The sequence below is a fragment of the Poecilia mexicana genome, unplaced genomic scaffold (assembly GCF_051168715.1).
Source record: "Poecilia mexicana isolate PSO_F unplaced genomic scaffold, ASM5116871v1 scaffold_13, whole genome shotgun sequence".
Classification (NCBI taxonomy): Eukaryota; Metazoa; Chordata; class Actinopteri; order Cyprinodontiformes; family Poeciliidae; genus Poecilia; species Poecilia mexicana.
This window is the reverse complement of record NW_028263382.1, coordinates 22,640,837-22,658,492: the sequence shown is the minus strand read 5'-3', so window position 1 is coordinate 22,658,492 and position 17,656 is coordinate 22,640,837. Positions and strand designations below refer to the sequence as shown.

At 39.0% G+C, this 17,656-nt stretch overlaps 2 protein-coding genes across 2 annotated transcripts; one reads left to right on the top strand and one right to left on the bottom strand.

Moving 5' to 3' along the window:
* Positions 1-503: 503 nt before the first annotated feature.
* sln (sarcolipin) lies at positions 504-2,814 on the bottom strand. The gene is made up of 2 exons (XM_014992995.2): positions 2,568-2,814; positions 504-923 (listed from the first exon to the last, which is right to left on the bottom strand). Exon 2 carries the CDS (start codon positions 872-874, stop codon positions 779-781), a length of 96 nt encoding a protein of 31 aa, XP_014848481.1. The 5' UTR covers positions 875-923; positions 2,568-2,814; the 3' UTR covers positions 504-778.
* A 3,550-nt stretch (positions 2,815-6,364) lies between these two features.
* Positions 6,365-17,342, top strand: alkbh8 (alkB homolog 8, tRNA methyltransferase). Its single transcript, XM_014992990.2, has 12 exons — positions 6,365-6,534; positions 7,443-7,576; positions 8,038-8,138; positions 8,615-8,737; positions 8,956-9,051; positions 9,320-9,424; positions 10,301-10,371; positions 13,081-13,187; positions 13,288-13,448; positions 14,055-14,326; positions 16,061-16,210; positions 16,565-17,342. The coding sequence occupies exons 1-12, from the start codon at positions 6,394-6,396 to the stop codon at positions 17,153-17,155; spliced, it is 2,052 nt and encodes a 683-aa protein (XP_014848476.2). The 5' UTR covers positions 6,365-6,393; the 3' UTR covers positions 17,156-17,342.
* Positions 17,343-17,656: the final 314 nt, after the last annotated feature.

The window sequence follows — 17,656 nt, the reverse complement described above, 5'->3', positions numbered from 1 at the left end:
TTATCTAACAATGGCTGAAAATAGATATCTATGTGTTGAGTCCTTCTTAGTCAAATATTCTCCGTATAATTTCTGCAATAAAACATTTTCTGGGCTGTTAGAAAGTGATGTGAAATGGTTCATTTAAAATGATTAGGGGAGGGGGAAAAAATGTCATGTCAACATTGACATTGAACAGCATGCTTTTATTTTGCTGCATCACTTTCATGTGATATGCATGCCCTGGTTCTTGTGCTTTTGGTAATTAAAAATGATCTGATCTGTATTATCTGCACTGTCTGTACCCGTCAAACAAAACACCCCCCTTTTTTTTTTTTTAAATAATAAAATCTAGTTTAAGAAAGCACAAGCAGAAAAACCATCATTAATGACATATAACTAGCTGGTGTAATAAAACAAAAACCCACAAGTGGAAGAGTTTAAGGAACATAAGTGAGCACACATAATGTCAATAAAACAAACAGATGACAAAAATACTTTAGTGTGCATAAAATTGCATAGACTGCTTGTACATTGTTTTTATTTTTTATCACACCCCCATCTCTTTAATGCTTCTCCACCTTTTTTTTTATAACTTTAGAAACTTCATGCATCTCAGACAACAGATACATAAATAGAACATATGACGCTAAATGAAGACTGGAACTGTGCATAGGTCTTCTTATGATTTCAAAAACTAAAAAGACTCAACAAATGTAAACGCTGTTCTTAGACATCTAGCAAGAACCATCTCTCTCCATCTGTCCCTTTGTTTCCTCCCGCCTCGTGGCTCCATGCTTCAGTCCTGGTAAGTTTTCACCAGTAGCCACATCAGAAGCACAGTGATCAGGACGATCATGAAGTTCAGAAACAGTTCCTGCGCCGAGCGGTCCATGGTGAGCGAAGAGGAGGGCAAGACGCTTCTGTCAGAACGCTTACAAGATCTGGAAGAAAGGAGAGGTGGAAATATTCTGAGCTGGCATTTAAAAATAAGCATGTAATCAGTGTGTGTGTGTGTGTGTGTGTGTGTGTGTGTGTGTGTGTGTGTGCGCGCCAGTGTTTGCTGTCTTGGAAAAAAAGGTCAGAGGGTTCACTAGCTCTCAGATATGCAGTTAACGTCTCTCAGCAGAGCCACAATATTATCCCAAGTTTGTGATACGACACTGAAACACTAATCCTGGTGATAAACAGTTTCATCTATATTTGCTTAACTTGAAAAGAGTTTTAGAATCTTGTTTCCAACAATGCATTTGCCAAGAAGAAGTAACACTGGAGAGAGGCAGCATAATACAAGACCTGCATTAAACTTTTGCAAATTATAAAATATAGAACATTGTTTAAAAACTGATGTATGCAACAACAACACTCCAGTCAAATGAAACCATAAAACAGTAATGTCAAGTTATCTCTTAATAATAATAATAATAATAATAATAATAATAATAATAATGACAATATTTAAAATTTCTTCGGGTGCACTTAGACAATTTTCTCTGATTACAATTGATTTTGCAGCTGATTCCACAAATAAAGTAAAAAATGCCTGAAAGCTTTTCTGCCCCAACTATGTAAAGGTTATGTGAACAAGCATTGTAAGCTACAGCACATTTTAGGAGGATGTAAGATGTCAAATATGAAGGGAGTAAGGCAAAGTTAGCTTCTAGAACTGAGGATATGTCAGAGGTTTGAACGTCACAGCAAGAATAATCTTCAGCAAATAAAGCATGTCTTTGATTTTTAAATTGCTGTTTGAGTGGTTTTTCTCTGACACTGGCAGAGATTTACATTGATGAGTCAGAGGTTTAACCTTTGCCAAAAATTGACATCCCTGCGGTTGACATAATCAAGACCATTAAAGCACTGTGAAGAGGCATGCATAAAACTGGCAGTTATGTAAAACTCGTGGATATTCTTTAGTCTCAAGAAAGACTTGAACCAGGAAGGGGAAAAACAAGCATTTTTTCTTTTTTTTTTTTTTTTTTTTTTTTTTTACCAATTTCTCAGTGGGAGACTTGAAGGAATTAAACAAGATCATTCAGAAAATCATCACTTGAGATGTGTGGGTATTTGTTTACAGAGACTCCCTCAAAACATCCTGGGTGAAGGAAGACAGGTGATTCAAAGACTTCAAATTTAAGCTGGAGATTTGCTTTTTGGAAATTTAGGTGTTTAAAATATTCTAAAGATTGCTGAACAGCATTAAAAGATTGTTAAAGGTCCTAAGGTGGAGACGGCAAGCAATGCATAACAGTATAATCAACATAAAAATGGAAATTTGAGTTTGATACTTCTCTATATGTATTGTTGAAATATATGATTAATAGCCCTGAGGACTGATCCTTTGAGGACACCGTTTGCTACACAAAGAAAGATTTAGGAGACTTCCTTGATTTTCACAAACTGAGGTCTTCTAGGAGAAATGATTTGGCTAACAGATAACTTTCTGAAGTAAATTGGAATTACTTTTTGCAGTAGCTTTGATGAAATCAGATTACATCTTCTCTCCTCAAGAGGTCTTAACCATCACAGTCAGATTTCACTTCGCTGCTAAGACAGTGGACTGAAGTAATACTCTGACCAACTATTACCTGGTATATTTGTAGGGATTGTTTGGATGTTTTTCTTCTTTTTGTGTCCTCCCTGATTGCTGATGCAGCCTCTTGTCCTCTGCTCCTTGGAAGTTTCTCCCTCTTCTTGCTGTACCTCGTTAGATTCTTGCTGCTCACTGTTGGCCAGTTTTCTGCATCAGTCGGAGACAGGTTCTGCTCCTAAAGTAGCGCACTCTCAGTGGACCGCCCATGGCTCAAATACACACAGGCTGATGTCACACACCAACTAAAAGACCAACAGAGGCTGTTATTTTCCACAGTATCGTCCACTGGACTATTTTCCATCTATAACCTTACAGAGTCTCCCTTTCCTTCCACACACAACAGAGGAGGGTTATTTTGGCAGCCTTGTTGAAGATACTTGGTGGGTCGCAGTTGTTCCAAACACAATCCTTGTAACATCTGATGGATATTGGAAAGTGTAACAGTATCTAGGTCAGACCCATACTCTGAGGAGAGGAGAAAAACAGAGCAACAACAAAATAAAACACAAGGTGTCTTGCGGTTGCATTCATGCCTAGTGAATTTAAACCACGACTGGAAATGATTCTTTTGGTGATTTTGAACGATTTTGCACAACTTGCACATTATGCAAGTTGTGCATAATGTGATGTGGAACGTAAATCATGCATGGTTTACAACACTTTTTACAATAAAAAATTTGAAGCCTGTGGTGTGCATTTGTGTGAATACACTTCTTGGGGCGTTGGGTCACTGGGTGTGAGTGGAGGTACAAGCTGCATGGCATGCCAGTCTACAACTGGGCAAAGTTCTGATTCATTTTAAAGATTATTTGCAAATAAAAATCTGGAAAGTGTGGTGTACACCTTCTGAAGACCGTAAATTCCATCTTCCTTCTGAAGTCACAAATCTGACAAATAAAACCTGATTACCTGAATTTTAATTTTAGCTTTCTCATGACATTTTACTTTCCAAATTGCTGAGCGAATCAGTTAAGTGTTAAAAGTAAGCAGCAACTTTGATTTGATTTAGCTTAGAAACTTGAGGGAGTGAAAGAAAATATCTGAACCAGCATCCAGTTGCAAACTGAGAAAATACTTCTGGACCAACAATCTCCTTGGCAACCGGTTGACAGATAGCCAAAGAAGGATGTATAAAAAAACTAACATAAGTAAATGGTTCACATGCTTTTTTTTTTTAATGCTCAATGCATGCACATTTTGTTTTTGATCCAGCGATTAAAGTTGACATTTCATTTGAATTCATTTGTAGAAGTCGCCTCCTCCCTTTGCATCCTTAAGTTGCCTCCTCTGTTATACTTGAGCTTTGACAGTTTACAACAACAAACCTCTTGGCTCATCTCACACTCAACAGCTGCTAACAACCATGTTATCTCTGAGCGAGTGTTAACACTCAACGGTCACCATTTTCTGCTCGCAGAAGGGGCACATCAGGACAAGGCGCCGGCTCAGCTGCCTTGATCTCTTCCATCATAGAATACCAAGGTCATTCCCAGAGGATTTAGTGGATGAAAATAAATGTAACTTTATCCTGCTGCTGTTTTTCCAGCCCCACATCGATAACTGCAGCATGCGACCCAGGGATTCCCATTGTCATGGATATCCGGTGCTAAAGTGATTGAATAAAATGGAGTGGGTACCCAACTGCGACAGGTGTGAGCGTATCCAAGACAGACGTGAGCTGGCAGAGTTACTGTCTAAATCAGTGATGAGATGAAGAGTGTCAACAAAGCCTCATAGACACCGTTCCATGCATTGTAGGTCACTAAAAGTGTGTGTGTGTTTATCCATAACTGTCCATTAAACAGAAGTATCTATTTTCCTGTTTGTTGATCCACATTGCTGATCTATGAATCAATCAAGCAAAAAACTGAAGAGATAGGTCTTCTATATGAAGATAATGAAAAGAACCGATTCTGGGTTGTATTGTTGGGCACTTTGTCACTGGCATCTTGTCACATATCAAAGACAAACTGAAATCCCAAAAAGCTACCAATGGAACCAAAGTGCCACAAATCACATGATCTTCAGAATCAGATCCCTGCTTTCACTTCCTTTCCCTATCAGCTTATTTCAACATTTAATTTTTTTTTCTTACTCTTTATGTTGATATCTTCCTGCAGTCAGTCATTGAAGAGAGTGAGATCATGCTCACAATGTTAAAAGGGAGTATCTGGTTTCTTTGTCTGTCCATCTTTGTTCTGCAGGCCAAGCCAGTTATGATACAAAGATGCCTGGTTGGCTGTTGACCTTGAATTCCAGCAGGTGATGACATACATCAGCTTATGCAGGGGATTTCACTCCATTTCTCCCCGTTGCACAGCTTCTTCAGAGCTTGGTGGGGACTTTAGGTGAAGCTGCCCTGGAGCACTGCAAATCAACCATTGGAATCAGCTTGCTCTGATGTCAATACCGAGGGAATGGACAAAACACATTTATTCAGCATATTTTGCTAATACAAACTCTTTTTTTCCACACTTTATCTTTCATTTCTGCAAATAAAAAAAATCAAGTGAAATGTGTCCAAATGCAATGAGCTGGAGTTTGTTGATTGCGCACTTGTTAATTCCTGTAACGATCAACAATGTCGACAAACGGAGACAAACAAAAGAGAATTTTATTAGCCTGCTTAGGAAAGACATGCAGAGTATTGTTATCGTGATCGAGAGGGAATTTGTGTGGTCTCCCCTCATACCAGCTGTTGTTTTGCAGACTAAACAGAGCGTGCTGTTTCAACAACGAAGGGCTCTCACCGCCCGGCACATGAGATGACTCTGGACAGGTGACAGCTTGGTTACACAACTAACCCCAATCTATTAATGTATTTGGACACAAAGATGAACAAATGTCCACAAGTGGAAGACTCATGCTGGAGTGCTTTTTAAAGCCAAAATGGATCTCAGAGTCACTACTCTTGCTGAGACGCTCATCTCATCAGGACAGAAAGTTTTGTGATTTGTTCACAATTATGAATGGTCACTTAGCCTATATGTAAGGGCATCTACAAGTTTAGAAGGGGTTATTCTGAGTCTTGAACTAAAACAGTGAGCAACCTGCAGTGACCTTTCTTACTTTATTGTTGAATAGCTATTCTCTGGTGATATTAATAAATGGTGTTATTGTGCTGCCTTTGAGCAGTTTGAACAAATTGCTCTTTGCCTTTTTTTTAAACATAGTTATATATTTTTTTGTTACAAACACAAGACAAAACCTTTTATCAGCACAAACACAAGCAATATTCTACAACAAAAATGCAAAAATACAGCATTATAATCATTCAATAGTGCCAGAATTCTTGTTATTTAGGGTCACTCAAAAGTAAGCTCTGGAGATGCAGCTGTATGAATTCTGTCTTTCTATTTGTAGTTATTTACAGTATTTCAAGGTCTGCTAATAGAAGTCATAGCCGTTTGGGAGGGACTTTACCTTATGTATGTGCAATTTTCCTAATCATAAGATTAAGTATGAAGTCCAACATTTCATCTCTACATTCAAACTTGACTATGATATCTGTACGTATGATTTCGATAGAGAGCTTATAGTTTTTCCAGTGAGAAATTTCAACATGTCCCTTGAAAAAACAAGTAGCAAGAATTGTAAAGGATGCATTACAGTCGCTGACTCAACTCGGTAAAAAATTACGAATTTCACCCAAGTCCTTAAACATTGGGGGGTTTTCTTACCAGCATAAATACTGTGCAAAGTTTTGAAATTAAGTTTTCCTATTTTATTTGTTTCATCTCAGCTAACACAGATCACACGTCACAGGCGGAACCATAGTTTGAGGGTGCTAGTTGTACCCGGACAGATTAGGTAGACGAATCATGGACTGTACAGTGGTAAACAACGTGAAAGCCGCTACCAGAAGAGGCAAAGAAGACAAGAAAGTGCTGAGAAAACAGCTGAAGGCCAGTCACACTTTACTGAAGCATGAAGGCATCAGTACAGCATCGCAGCCTACCAAGGTGAGCAGAAAGGAAAGGGAAAAAAATCCCAAAGAGAAATCATTACTTTCACATACGGATAGTTTAAATTGACATATGTTTTATGCATTAGCATTTGTAAATTTGTATTTGTAAAAGTAGCTTATTAAAATAATTCAATTAATACCGATATGGAGCCGTAGACATTATGTGTAAAAGTTGGAAGTGCCGTTTTAAGTTGCTAAATATTTTTGCCTTTGGCTTTGCTTTGAATCATAACACAAATCCGACCACAAAATGTGAGAAAAAAAACTATGGTTCAATTAAACAACTGCTTCTAAACAGTTGTTCAACCAAAACCCATTCTATTAAAGATAAAAAACCTTTTTTGCAGAAGAGATCAAGAAGTCAGTAAATACCTGCGTATTTGTAGGATGAAGTTACATTATGGCCTTGGTTTGGTTCTTTTCCATTATGGTGGTCAACACATTTTCTCTTTAAATTTATTTCCCTATGGACATTTAAAGACTGTAATACTTCAGGCTTTCAGGCTATTGTTGATTATTTTAGTGTGTTAATTTTTTTTTAATCTTAAGTAGAGTTCAATTCTATTTCCTTCCATGATATTTTTTTTGATAGAATTAAACTTTATTGCTTACTAAGGCAGAACTTTTATGCGTTGGGAGCTCTAACAGGGACCTTGTTGCTTGTAAAATACAGGTAAAATCATTGACTTAAACATCAGTATGAAACACACAATTAATATTCTTTGTGCAATACACTTTGGGGATTCTGAGTAATTCTTGTTAAACTAGTCTAACCTTTGGTAACCTTCAAGTAACCTAATCAACTTGGAGCCACTGTGTACATTATGTGTACAAATGTGTAAAATATTCAGCTCACCGGACAGCTGAAAACTCGCTGATCCTCTTCTTCTGTCACGCCCGCAGAATTTGGTGGTGGCTAACGGAGGCTTGGGGAACGGTGTCAGCCGTGAGGACCTCTCTGCCGCAATGAAGCAGTTTGGAGACGTGGAAAGTCTGTTTATGCCTCCTCAGAAGCCCTATGCTTTTGTCACGTACAGGTATCACCGCAGCAAGAATCTGCTGTTTATCATTAAGGCAATCTGTTCAAGTGAAGAAGTTATTTAAAGCTAGAAAGAAGTAATAGCTTCATCAAACCTTGGAAACCATCTTAAGCTTTTCATTAAAGTTTCCTGACTAAGTTAAAACACTGAACATGAACAGTGGAGAGGAAACATAAACAGCAACCAAATACTAAATACTGAGACCTGTCCAACAAAAGCTAAAATTAAAGCGTCTCATTTTATTTCCAAGCGTCAACTTGTTTTACAAATGTATTATAACATATTGTGACCAATAACTCTGACCAGTTTCTTGAAAATTTTATATATAGTCTTTTTTTTATGTTTGATATGTTTGTTGTTGATCAGGACTACCCAATCCTGTCTGGTTTAGATAAATTGACTCTTTGACCCAAATGTTTTCTTAGTTTCTCTTGTTTTATTGTCTTTGTCTCTCCCAGATCAGAAGATGATGCTCGGAAAGCTCACACCCAGCTTAACGGGCAGAAGCTCCAGTCTGGGGAGAACAGCGTTACTCTCTATCTCAGTTATGTTGACTCAGGTACGTATTTTTGGATGTATCACATATGTGCTCCCAAAACCTAATAACTATTTTTAGGAATACAGTTATTTGCTAAAAGTGCTGGTATTAAGGATGAAGGATGACAGCCCTTTGTCAGGTGTGTGCTGGGCTACACCTATTTCTTGAAAACATGACTTTCAGTTGCTTTTCATTAGCAGCAGAAAGCACTGCCTGTTTTTCTTTTCACCCTTGATTATCAGATTTCCTCATTTTTTTATGTTGATACTCAGCATAGAGTTACCTAAAGTCCAAAGAAAACCTGTAATGTACTCTCATTAGCTTGAAGAAACTGCTTTGTAGTAAGAAAGTTTGACTCAGGAGCAAAATGCAAAAGAAATAAGCGATGGCTCGGACTTGTAGATAAAGAGTCTCTGAAAATCATCTCCTTTAGGCAACCTGATTTTGCAGCCTGTGTCTATACCGTCACTGCATGTGTTACTAATATTTGTTTGCAGTAAAGCATAAAGAGGAAGTGCGGGTCCATTTTCCTGAAGGATTAGCTCTAGTGGAGGATTTTGTGTCTCCAGAGGAGGAGGCTCTGCTCCTCGCTGCTGTGGACTGGTCAACTTCTGACCAAGGTAATGAAGCGCGTTGCTCTTTCACAAACCTAAACTCTTTTAAAGCTTAGAACTAGATCAGTGTTGCAAGTAGGGAAAATACATCTCCCTTACCTTGCTGAGTGTTTAGTGTTAAATAGCTATGTATAACTTTTGTAAAGTTTGGTCAGATTCTGGCGTAGGGTCACTTGTTTATTTTATCGATTTTAATCTAAGATTTTGATGCTTTGTTTGTTTAGCTCAGAAAGCTTTGAAACACAGGAGAGTGAAGCATTATGGCTTTGAATTTTGCTACGACAACAACAACGTGGACAAGGACAAACCACTACCTGCAGGTAGTCACTTTAATATCCATATAATACTTTCCGTAAAGCATAAAGAAGTGTTGATCCATTTTCCTGACGGATTAGCCTGGGTGGAGGATCTAGCAGTTTAATTTAACTTGACTAGCATGTCTTGTATGGCTTCTAGTTACTTTACCTTTGTTGCATCCCGTCTTCTTTATTTCAAGAAGTTGATGAAAGGTCTTTTTATATATATATATATATAATAAACATTATTATGACTCAGATAAATCTTAGTGTAAATAGTTTATCTGTCCAGGTCTTCCTGAGGAGTGTCTGCCTGTTTTGCATCGATGTCTGCAGGATGGACACATTAACGTCCTGCCTGACCAGCTGACTGTTAACCAGTATGAGAGTGGACAGGGTGAGTGTGTCCGGTTTCCAGTTAATGTTTGGTGTAACATTTTTTTACACAGTAAGCAAACAATTGCTCAGTTTATCAATTGCAACTAAGGGTTGCATTAGCAACACATGAGACTTAGTTAGGTATTTATTTAAGCATTATTTATATCATGTCTCATAACTACTATCTTTTCCTAATTTTTTAAAGAAAGTTGTTCTTATTCAGAGAATGTGTGTCGGACAATCTCTGAATAAGAGAAGTACTTCTTACTGAGGAAGTCTTTACAAGTAAAAATAAAAGACAACATTGTTATTTTTCGACATTTGATTGTGAATTCACACACTCGTCAAGTATCACACTTCTGATACAACTCCTTGCTTTTGTATGAAGACCTGATTCCCTCTTGAAACTTTCACAGTTTTACAGAAGGAAGTGGTGTTGCTTATGGTTGAATTTTTTAGTATTAGTAAAATTTATATTAAATATTATTTTATGCTAATAGTTTAGAGAAACATGCAGGCTGTTGTAGAATGTCCTAGTTTTTTTTTTTTTTTTTTTCCCACATCACTGTATTTATGCAACTATTAATTCCATCAACTTAGCACAAAACATATATTTTTTTATTTACCACCAGGTGGCAGCAGATTCTCTTTAACACGCCAATATAGTTTCCCCTCCTTGGATCCCGAGCTCTTTAATGCATGTCATAAAGGTTTAAAAATTGTCTCCTGTTAGCCTGACATATCTGATTTGTTGTGAAATGTCCATCCATTTTCTTTACACCCTTGTCCCTAGTGGGGTCGGGATGTTGTGAAATGTTTACAATACTTTTCTTTTCATTCAAATGTTCAGGATTCATTTCACTTTTCAAGTCTGTCATATTTGTGTCGTTTCCAGGTATCCCCCCTCACGTCGACACCCACTCTGCCTTTGCCGACACCATCCTGTCACTGAGTCTCGGGGCAAAGGTAAATCGCTTGTGTTGTAATAATCTCCTTTGTGACTTGTGATGCAACTTTTCTATCTGTTTTTCAGCTCGTGCAGTAACCTATTTGAAGAGCTTTATAAGATGTAGGAATAAATTTGATGCCATCAGTTTCCAGGGATAATGACACGGATGAAACAGCAGCTCATCAACCTGTGATTCCTTTCCCTCAGACTGCTGCTGTTTCTGTTGCTGCTGATTCTTGGATCTTCTCCTTCTGAATCTGCTGAGAACATTTTGACACATCATAGTTTGTGTGGCATTCTGCCAACGTGGTTCACGACTTGCTTACTGCAAGCTTTTGTCGATGGTTGCAAGAATGATTTGTACTTTAGAGAGGATGTATTGATGTTTTTTATGGGTTTGTCTCCGTGGGCTGATTGTGGCACATTGACTCCCAACTGACCCCACTTGTTTGAGTGATAGCGGCTAATCTATTAGCAGTTGGTGTCATCTGTTACAATGTCATAACCAGACAGGCAGACTATATGTGGCTGCAGGGCTGTGGATTTTGGCCACTCCATATTATTAACATATTATAGAGGGAGAACCCATCTGAAAGTTTTGGTCCCAAAGAAAATTATTATTATGATTATTGCATTGATTTATTTGCTTGTTTATTCATTTATTATTAAGCATAAATACAAAGTATTTATACACTATGAGCCATTCATTGAATTGAATCCTACATTGCTATCCTGTTAAAGCCACAAATATAGAAATTTTAGGATTGTCTTTAAGCATTTTATGTGATAAATCACCATACAGTGGTGAATAATTGTGAAGTGGAAGGAAGATTAGACCTGGTTTTTAAAAATGTCTCTCCAAATGAAAGTCATGATTTGTGTGGACTTGTGTTGTACAACAACAGTCTGATATTTGACCCAGTTCATCTTTGAGCTTCGTCAGATTGGATGGAGACTATCAGTGAACAACATTGTTTCTTAACTCTTACCCGAAGTTTTCAGTCAGATTTATGTCTCGACTTTGACTAGGCCACTTTGAAACAAGAAACATGCGTGATCGAAGCTGCCCACTTTGGAATCATCTTTCTGCTTTATATTTTAAAATGATCATAAATGACTGGAAAAAGTCTGACATTTTGACGTATGGTGTCAACATCTCTTTAAGGCTCTTAGTGGGTTTCCTTCAATTATTGCCATATGTTTAGCTCCATCCATTTTCAGATTGGCTCTGGCCAGATACCCTTTCCCTGCTGTAGAAAAGCATCTCCTAAGTAATATACTGCCACCACTGTGCTTTACTGTGGACATGGTGTGTGTGTGTGTTTGTGTGTTGTTTTCAGATACAGCTAGAGTTTTGTAGCAATCAAAATAGTGAAGTGTCTCGTGTTACCAGAGCACCATCTGCCACGTTTTCAGTTTTTTTTTTCTTACATTTAAAGAATTCTACACATAATATATCTGCTTCCTTCCACTACACAATTATGCACTTTTTTCCAGAAATCAATCACACAGAATCCCAATAAAATATGTTCAAATGTCACATAGGAACTTGTGTGCTTCTGTATCTGAGGCTGAGGGAGAAGGATGAGCAGTCCTATCGAAAAGCGTATTCTCCCAGCATCATCATCGACTCAGTCACATTCCACCGCTTTCACTGATTGGCTAATTTTCTCTCAGATGAGAACAGTGCAGACCTTTCTTGCCTTTCTGGGGGGAAGAAGGAATGAGTTCAGCTGTGGTCCTAGGGAAAGATCTGATCATTTGCTGGAGCCTCTCGTGCTCTGTCACAGGAAAACACAAACTCATGCCCTTCTTTCTCCCTTCTGCCCACCCACACTCTCACGCATGCACGCACACACACACACACGCCATCACTTCGCAGAATCCAATTTTCCTCCTGTCAGAAGTTGGAGAGATTCAGTTTGAAGTTGTGTGAATGTAATTTCCCTGCAGAGCGCGAGCGGTTGCGTGCTGTACGGAAACATTAGGATCAAACGCAGGCGCCGGGATGAAGGTGACTCCGCTGGTTAAAACGGAGGGCAGACACAAACTACATTTGTTGACGGCGGTCTGACAAATTCAGCAGATTTATGCGGGACGTGTCATAAAATCTGATGTTGGATTTTAATTCAAACATTCAGTGTGCAACATGCCTGCATTACATTTTCCTAATAAAAGACATAAAACAAAAACATGCTGCTTTTCATCTTAACATTACTAAATAAATATAATTGGAAAATTAAGGTTTAGTTCTTCTACCACTTTTACAACCTCTGAGAAAATGCAAAGGAAGTTACAAGAAAATTATAAATGGAAATTTAGGAACTTGCAAAATTGTTGACTTTTTATGGGAATTAATATCAGCTTATATAAATATACTTGGATGTTCGGTACATAACATACACATAATGTCATGTCAGGGAGTGGTCCGGTGGTCTAGTAAAGTTATCAAAAGTATTTAAAAAAAAAAAAAAAAATGTCTGGTTGATCGATATGAATGAATGACACGTTTCTGTAGCAGGACACAGATCAGATGGTTTAAATCTTACATATTTAAAATAGTTAACTTCTTTGGACTTTACGTCAGTCTGGTGCGATGAATCTTCATGATGAAGACGCGAGTTGTATCCTTTGTCTGCCCGCCTTTTTCGTGCCTTTTTTTTTTTTTTTTTAGATGAATAGGTTTTTTGTAGCCGTTAAAACCTTTTCGCTGCGTCTTCATGCAGACGGTGATGGAGTTTCGTCACCCAGACGGACGAGTTGTTCCCGTTGTGTTGCCTGAACGCAGCCTGCTGGTGATGAAGGGGGAGAGCAGATACCTCTGGACACACGGGTGAGCTGGACGGTGTTTTTATTTTTCTCGCTGGTTGCTCAGTGTGCCGGCTTTTTCTTCCCACAGTTGAATCTCTTGAACTTAATTCTCTCTCTGTTAGGATTACCCCACGGAAGTTCGACCTGGTGCCAGCTTGTGAGACACGGTCGGCTGATCATTCTGAGCCCGACCTCGATTCCCACGGCGATCTCACTTTGAGCAAGAGGGGCACCCGCACGTCCTTCACTTTCCGCAAAATCAGACACGAGCCCTGCTGCTGTGGTGAGGCTGGCACACAGCCGATATGGCAGGGTCGAGACAGATCTAGAAATCTTTTAAGAATTTAGCAAAGTTAGTAAATGTTCGATTTAAAAGGTTAGACTCTTTTATTATGTTGGTTCGTTACAAATTCAGTGACATACTTTAAGTGTTTATGATGTATTGTCAAGTTACAACCACAGTCCTCCATATTTGTTATTAAATGTTATCTGACATATTAACCTATAAAAGCAATGTGTACCTGAGATGGGTGAAGAAAAATGGTTTCAAACATTTTTTACAAATCAAAATCTAAAAAGTGCGGCGTGTCTTTGCATTCAGTGTCGATCGAATGTCAAAGCCGTTTAAGAATGGACACTCGCGGATATCGATTCCCAGTTGAGATTATCTGTGAGTGGCAAATTTTAGAGTTCTTCCACACATGGATTGTGACAAATTAAATTTGAACAAAGTAGCTGACTTTGTTGTTTCTCATTAGCAACATTTTAAAGATGCATAACAGCTTTTTTCATAAATCTAAACTTTATGCAGCATTGCTGTTTGAAGCTGCAGCTGAATATCTCATGGATTTAAAGGACTGTCCCATGTCCCCCCGCACCCCCACTCCAGCCTTCCCCTCTGCCTGTGACAGTCAGGGAGGGTCCTCCCCATCCCCGCCATCTCAGCCCTCTCTTCCTAGTTGCCACGCCGATGCAACCCGTTTGGAGGAGGAGTATGTGCACCTGGTGTACAACGCCATCGCCTCTCACTTCAGCAGCACTCGCCACACTCCATGGCCCCGCGTTTGCCACTTCCTGTCCTCGCTGCCACCCGGAAGCGTGCTGGTCGACGTGGGCTGTGGAAACGGGAAGTACCTGGGGGTCAACCCGCAGCTGATCACGGTGGGTTATGCACATAGTTCAAGAAACAGTCTGTGTGAACCCCTGAATGGACAACTTTTGTATTGATTTAGATTTATGTTGTCATTTAAAAAACTGCGAAAGCGGACACTAATCCAGAAATGTGAAGATATCCAGTAGGTAGCTGTAGGGTCATGATTTCTCATTTCAGCCCATTTTTTGTTAACTTAGCCAAAAGTATCATTGAAATCAAAAACAAAGCCAAACTGCCCCGGGATGTTAAAGGTGTTTGTTTTCCTGAGAAAATTGAAACATGTTATTAAGGAGGGTTCTTATTTTAAATTAGTTTTAAACAATTTAAAACAAAATTGTCTGTTTTGGGTGGGCACCACATGGAGACTGGGGAAAGAGCCAAACAGGAGATCCTCTGAGTAAAAATGTTACTTTTGCCTTGACACATGCTTTACATATTCTTATTTTCACCATTTTGCTATTTTGATGATTTTTGCTTGGCTGGTATGTTTGGTGTGTCATTCACATGAGCGGAGCTGCATCATTGCGTATATCATCCATAGGCATTTGCTCATTTTTTGATTTTGTTGGCAGACAGACCCTCATATTTCTGCTGTAAGTGCTGGTGATTTGTGTTAATTCTCGTTTTCACACAGACGTTTTCCTGTGTTTCGTTCTGTAAGCCAACTAGCTTAGCTTACAGAACTTATTTGTATTTCTTTTGAAGATAACGTTTGGAAAGTTTAAGGAGCTTTGAATCTTAAAACAGAATAAAGTCCGTACGTAATTTTCTTTTTTTAGTTTTATGAGTTTCTATAAATACTCCAAAAATATATATATTTTTAAAGGTTTACCCTGCATTTCTGCTCACCTGTCCAAAGCTCAGAAGTCCAGTGACTCTTTAGCTCCACAGCAGAAGAGGCCTGGAAATCAGCAGAGATCTTCATCTGACTGCTGTGTTTTGCTGTTGATCTAAAAATATAAAGTAAAAATAGCCAGAAAAGTTGTCTCGAGTTCAGGCTGTAGAGGAAACCCTTCAGTAACACAGAACATCTTACTTTGCTCTTCAACGCATGAAATGTGTAGATCTTTGTGCAACAAAGCAGAGGATGAGATCAGTGTTTTCTTGCTCCGGTCTCCGCAAGACGCCATCCTTCGCATTAGCTCGGTTTCCATGGTAATATCCAAATTTTCTGTTTACGTATGCACACGAGGATATTCATGTTTGGGGATTTAGGAGAAGCGTGTAAGCGGCTTATCTTGACTCAGACCGTGGCTGTAATAAATCATCAGTGAGAACATTGTGATTATGCAGGTCGCACACCAATTCTCTGAGTTTGATTCAGTCTTCTTCCTCCTCACCCAGCGTTCCTCTCTTCAGCTCAATAATCCTTTCCTCTGGTTCTCTGGCCCTCCTGTCTTTTCCTCTGCAGTTTGAAGCCATAAACATTTTCAAATCCAATTGAAAGGAAAATGGCTGCTCTTGTGCATGTGTGTAGTAAATATTTTCTCACCTTTTCTCTTTTCGTAGAAGACCACACGAAGCCTGATTGAATTGACTTTTGCTTTAAAATATTACCAGAACTGCCTAGCCCAGACTTCTTTCTCCTTTTCAATTTCATTCCAGCTCTCTTTACTTTCGCTCATCTTAATCCCAACTTCCTCAGGAACTTCCATCTTTTTTGATGTCTTTATTACGTACACGGCATGCTTAAATCTTACGCTCTGAGCTGATTAGCTCGCCTTGTGTTTGTCTGATCTCAGGTGGGATGTGACCGCAGCAGCGCTCTGGTCCAAATCTGTGCAGAGAGAGGATTCAACGCGTTTGTATCTGACGCTCTTAGCGTCCCCCTTCGAACGGACTCATGTGACGCCTGCATCTCTATAGCTGTTATACACCATTTTTCCACACAGGTGCGGGCAGCACATTCACACACAAACAAATGAAATGCATTGGACGCAATCGTACTAACCAGAAAGTTATCCCGCTGAAATACAATTGATATTCTGCGTGAGAATTTCTACAAATGTGATATTTGTAGAAATATTACAATATTGTCACGAGACAATGATGTTGGCCCAAAATGTTAAAGGTCACAGAGTGATGGAAGCACAGATGAGAAAGAGAGGAAAGAAGACAACAGACAAGAATTGCAACTGATATCTTTAATAGTTTTGAATTGCTACTGCAATCCTTCACCAACTTACTTTTTTTCCCTCCACTTCTTCTTGAAATGTTAACTCTTTAAACGTCCGTGTGTGTTCCAGGAGCGTCGGCTGGCAGCTGTGAGGGAGCTGGTCAGACTTCTAAAACCTGGAGGCCAGGCACTCATCTATGTTTGGGCTTATGAACAAGAGTACAACAAGCAGAAATCTAAGTACCTTAAAGACCACAACAAACCACAGAATGGAGGGAAAAGTAAAGACAAACCAGAGGAAGTCCAGGAACCGTACAAAGAGCCAAGTGTCCTCAGCGCCAGCCATTTGGACAACAACCACACTGGAGACTTAAAAGATGACAGCAAAATGACGGAAGGCAAGCTTAGTGTTCACACTAACCGCACAGCCTTTAATTCCCAGGACCTTTTGGTTCCCTGGCACCTGAAAGGGAGGAAAACACCAGGAGAAGAAGAGTCCAGTTCTGGTTTGCACACCACAAACAGTCCAGACTCTAAACTCAGTCCAAGTGTTGACACTTCTCAGGTTCCTGGTGGGAGTTCAGTCCCTGTTTTTCATCGCTATTACCATGTCTTCCAGCAGGGGGAGCTGGAGCAGCTCTGCATTGAGGTGACAGGAGTCAAAGTGCAAACCAGCTATCATGACCAAGGAAACTGGTGTGTTATATTAAAGAAGGAATAACATCTTAAACTAAATTTAAGTGCTCATACACAGTTTTTAATTGAACAATTTTGGAAGTTAATCAGCTCGGATAAATGATCTGTGAGGGTCTTGCTGAATATTTGTGTCTGTGGAAATTTATACTCATCTGTTTTATTTGTCCTGTCAATAAAATACAAGTTTTCAAGGAATGCTTTAAATCTTATAATCTGGTGTGAATTTAATTTTTTTATTCAAGAAAATGTTAGTGGCAGAGCACTTACAGATGGCAGATTAAAAGAAATGTGCAACTAAGTAGGATAATTTAAAAAAGAAAAGATATATTTGTGCAAAAAAAAAAAAAAAAGATAATACAAGAAGTGAAAAACTGCCAATAACTGCAGGGATGTAAACATTGTGGGGAGCTGTGATAGTTATAAAGTCTTGCAGCTGCTGGGAGGAAGGATCTGCGTTCGCTCTCCTTTGCGCAGTCTCGCTGTAAGAGCTCTCCAGTTCTGGTCTTCCTTATGAGCTGATCTAACC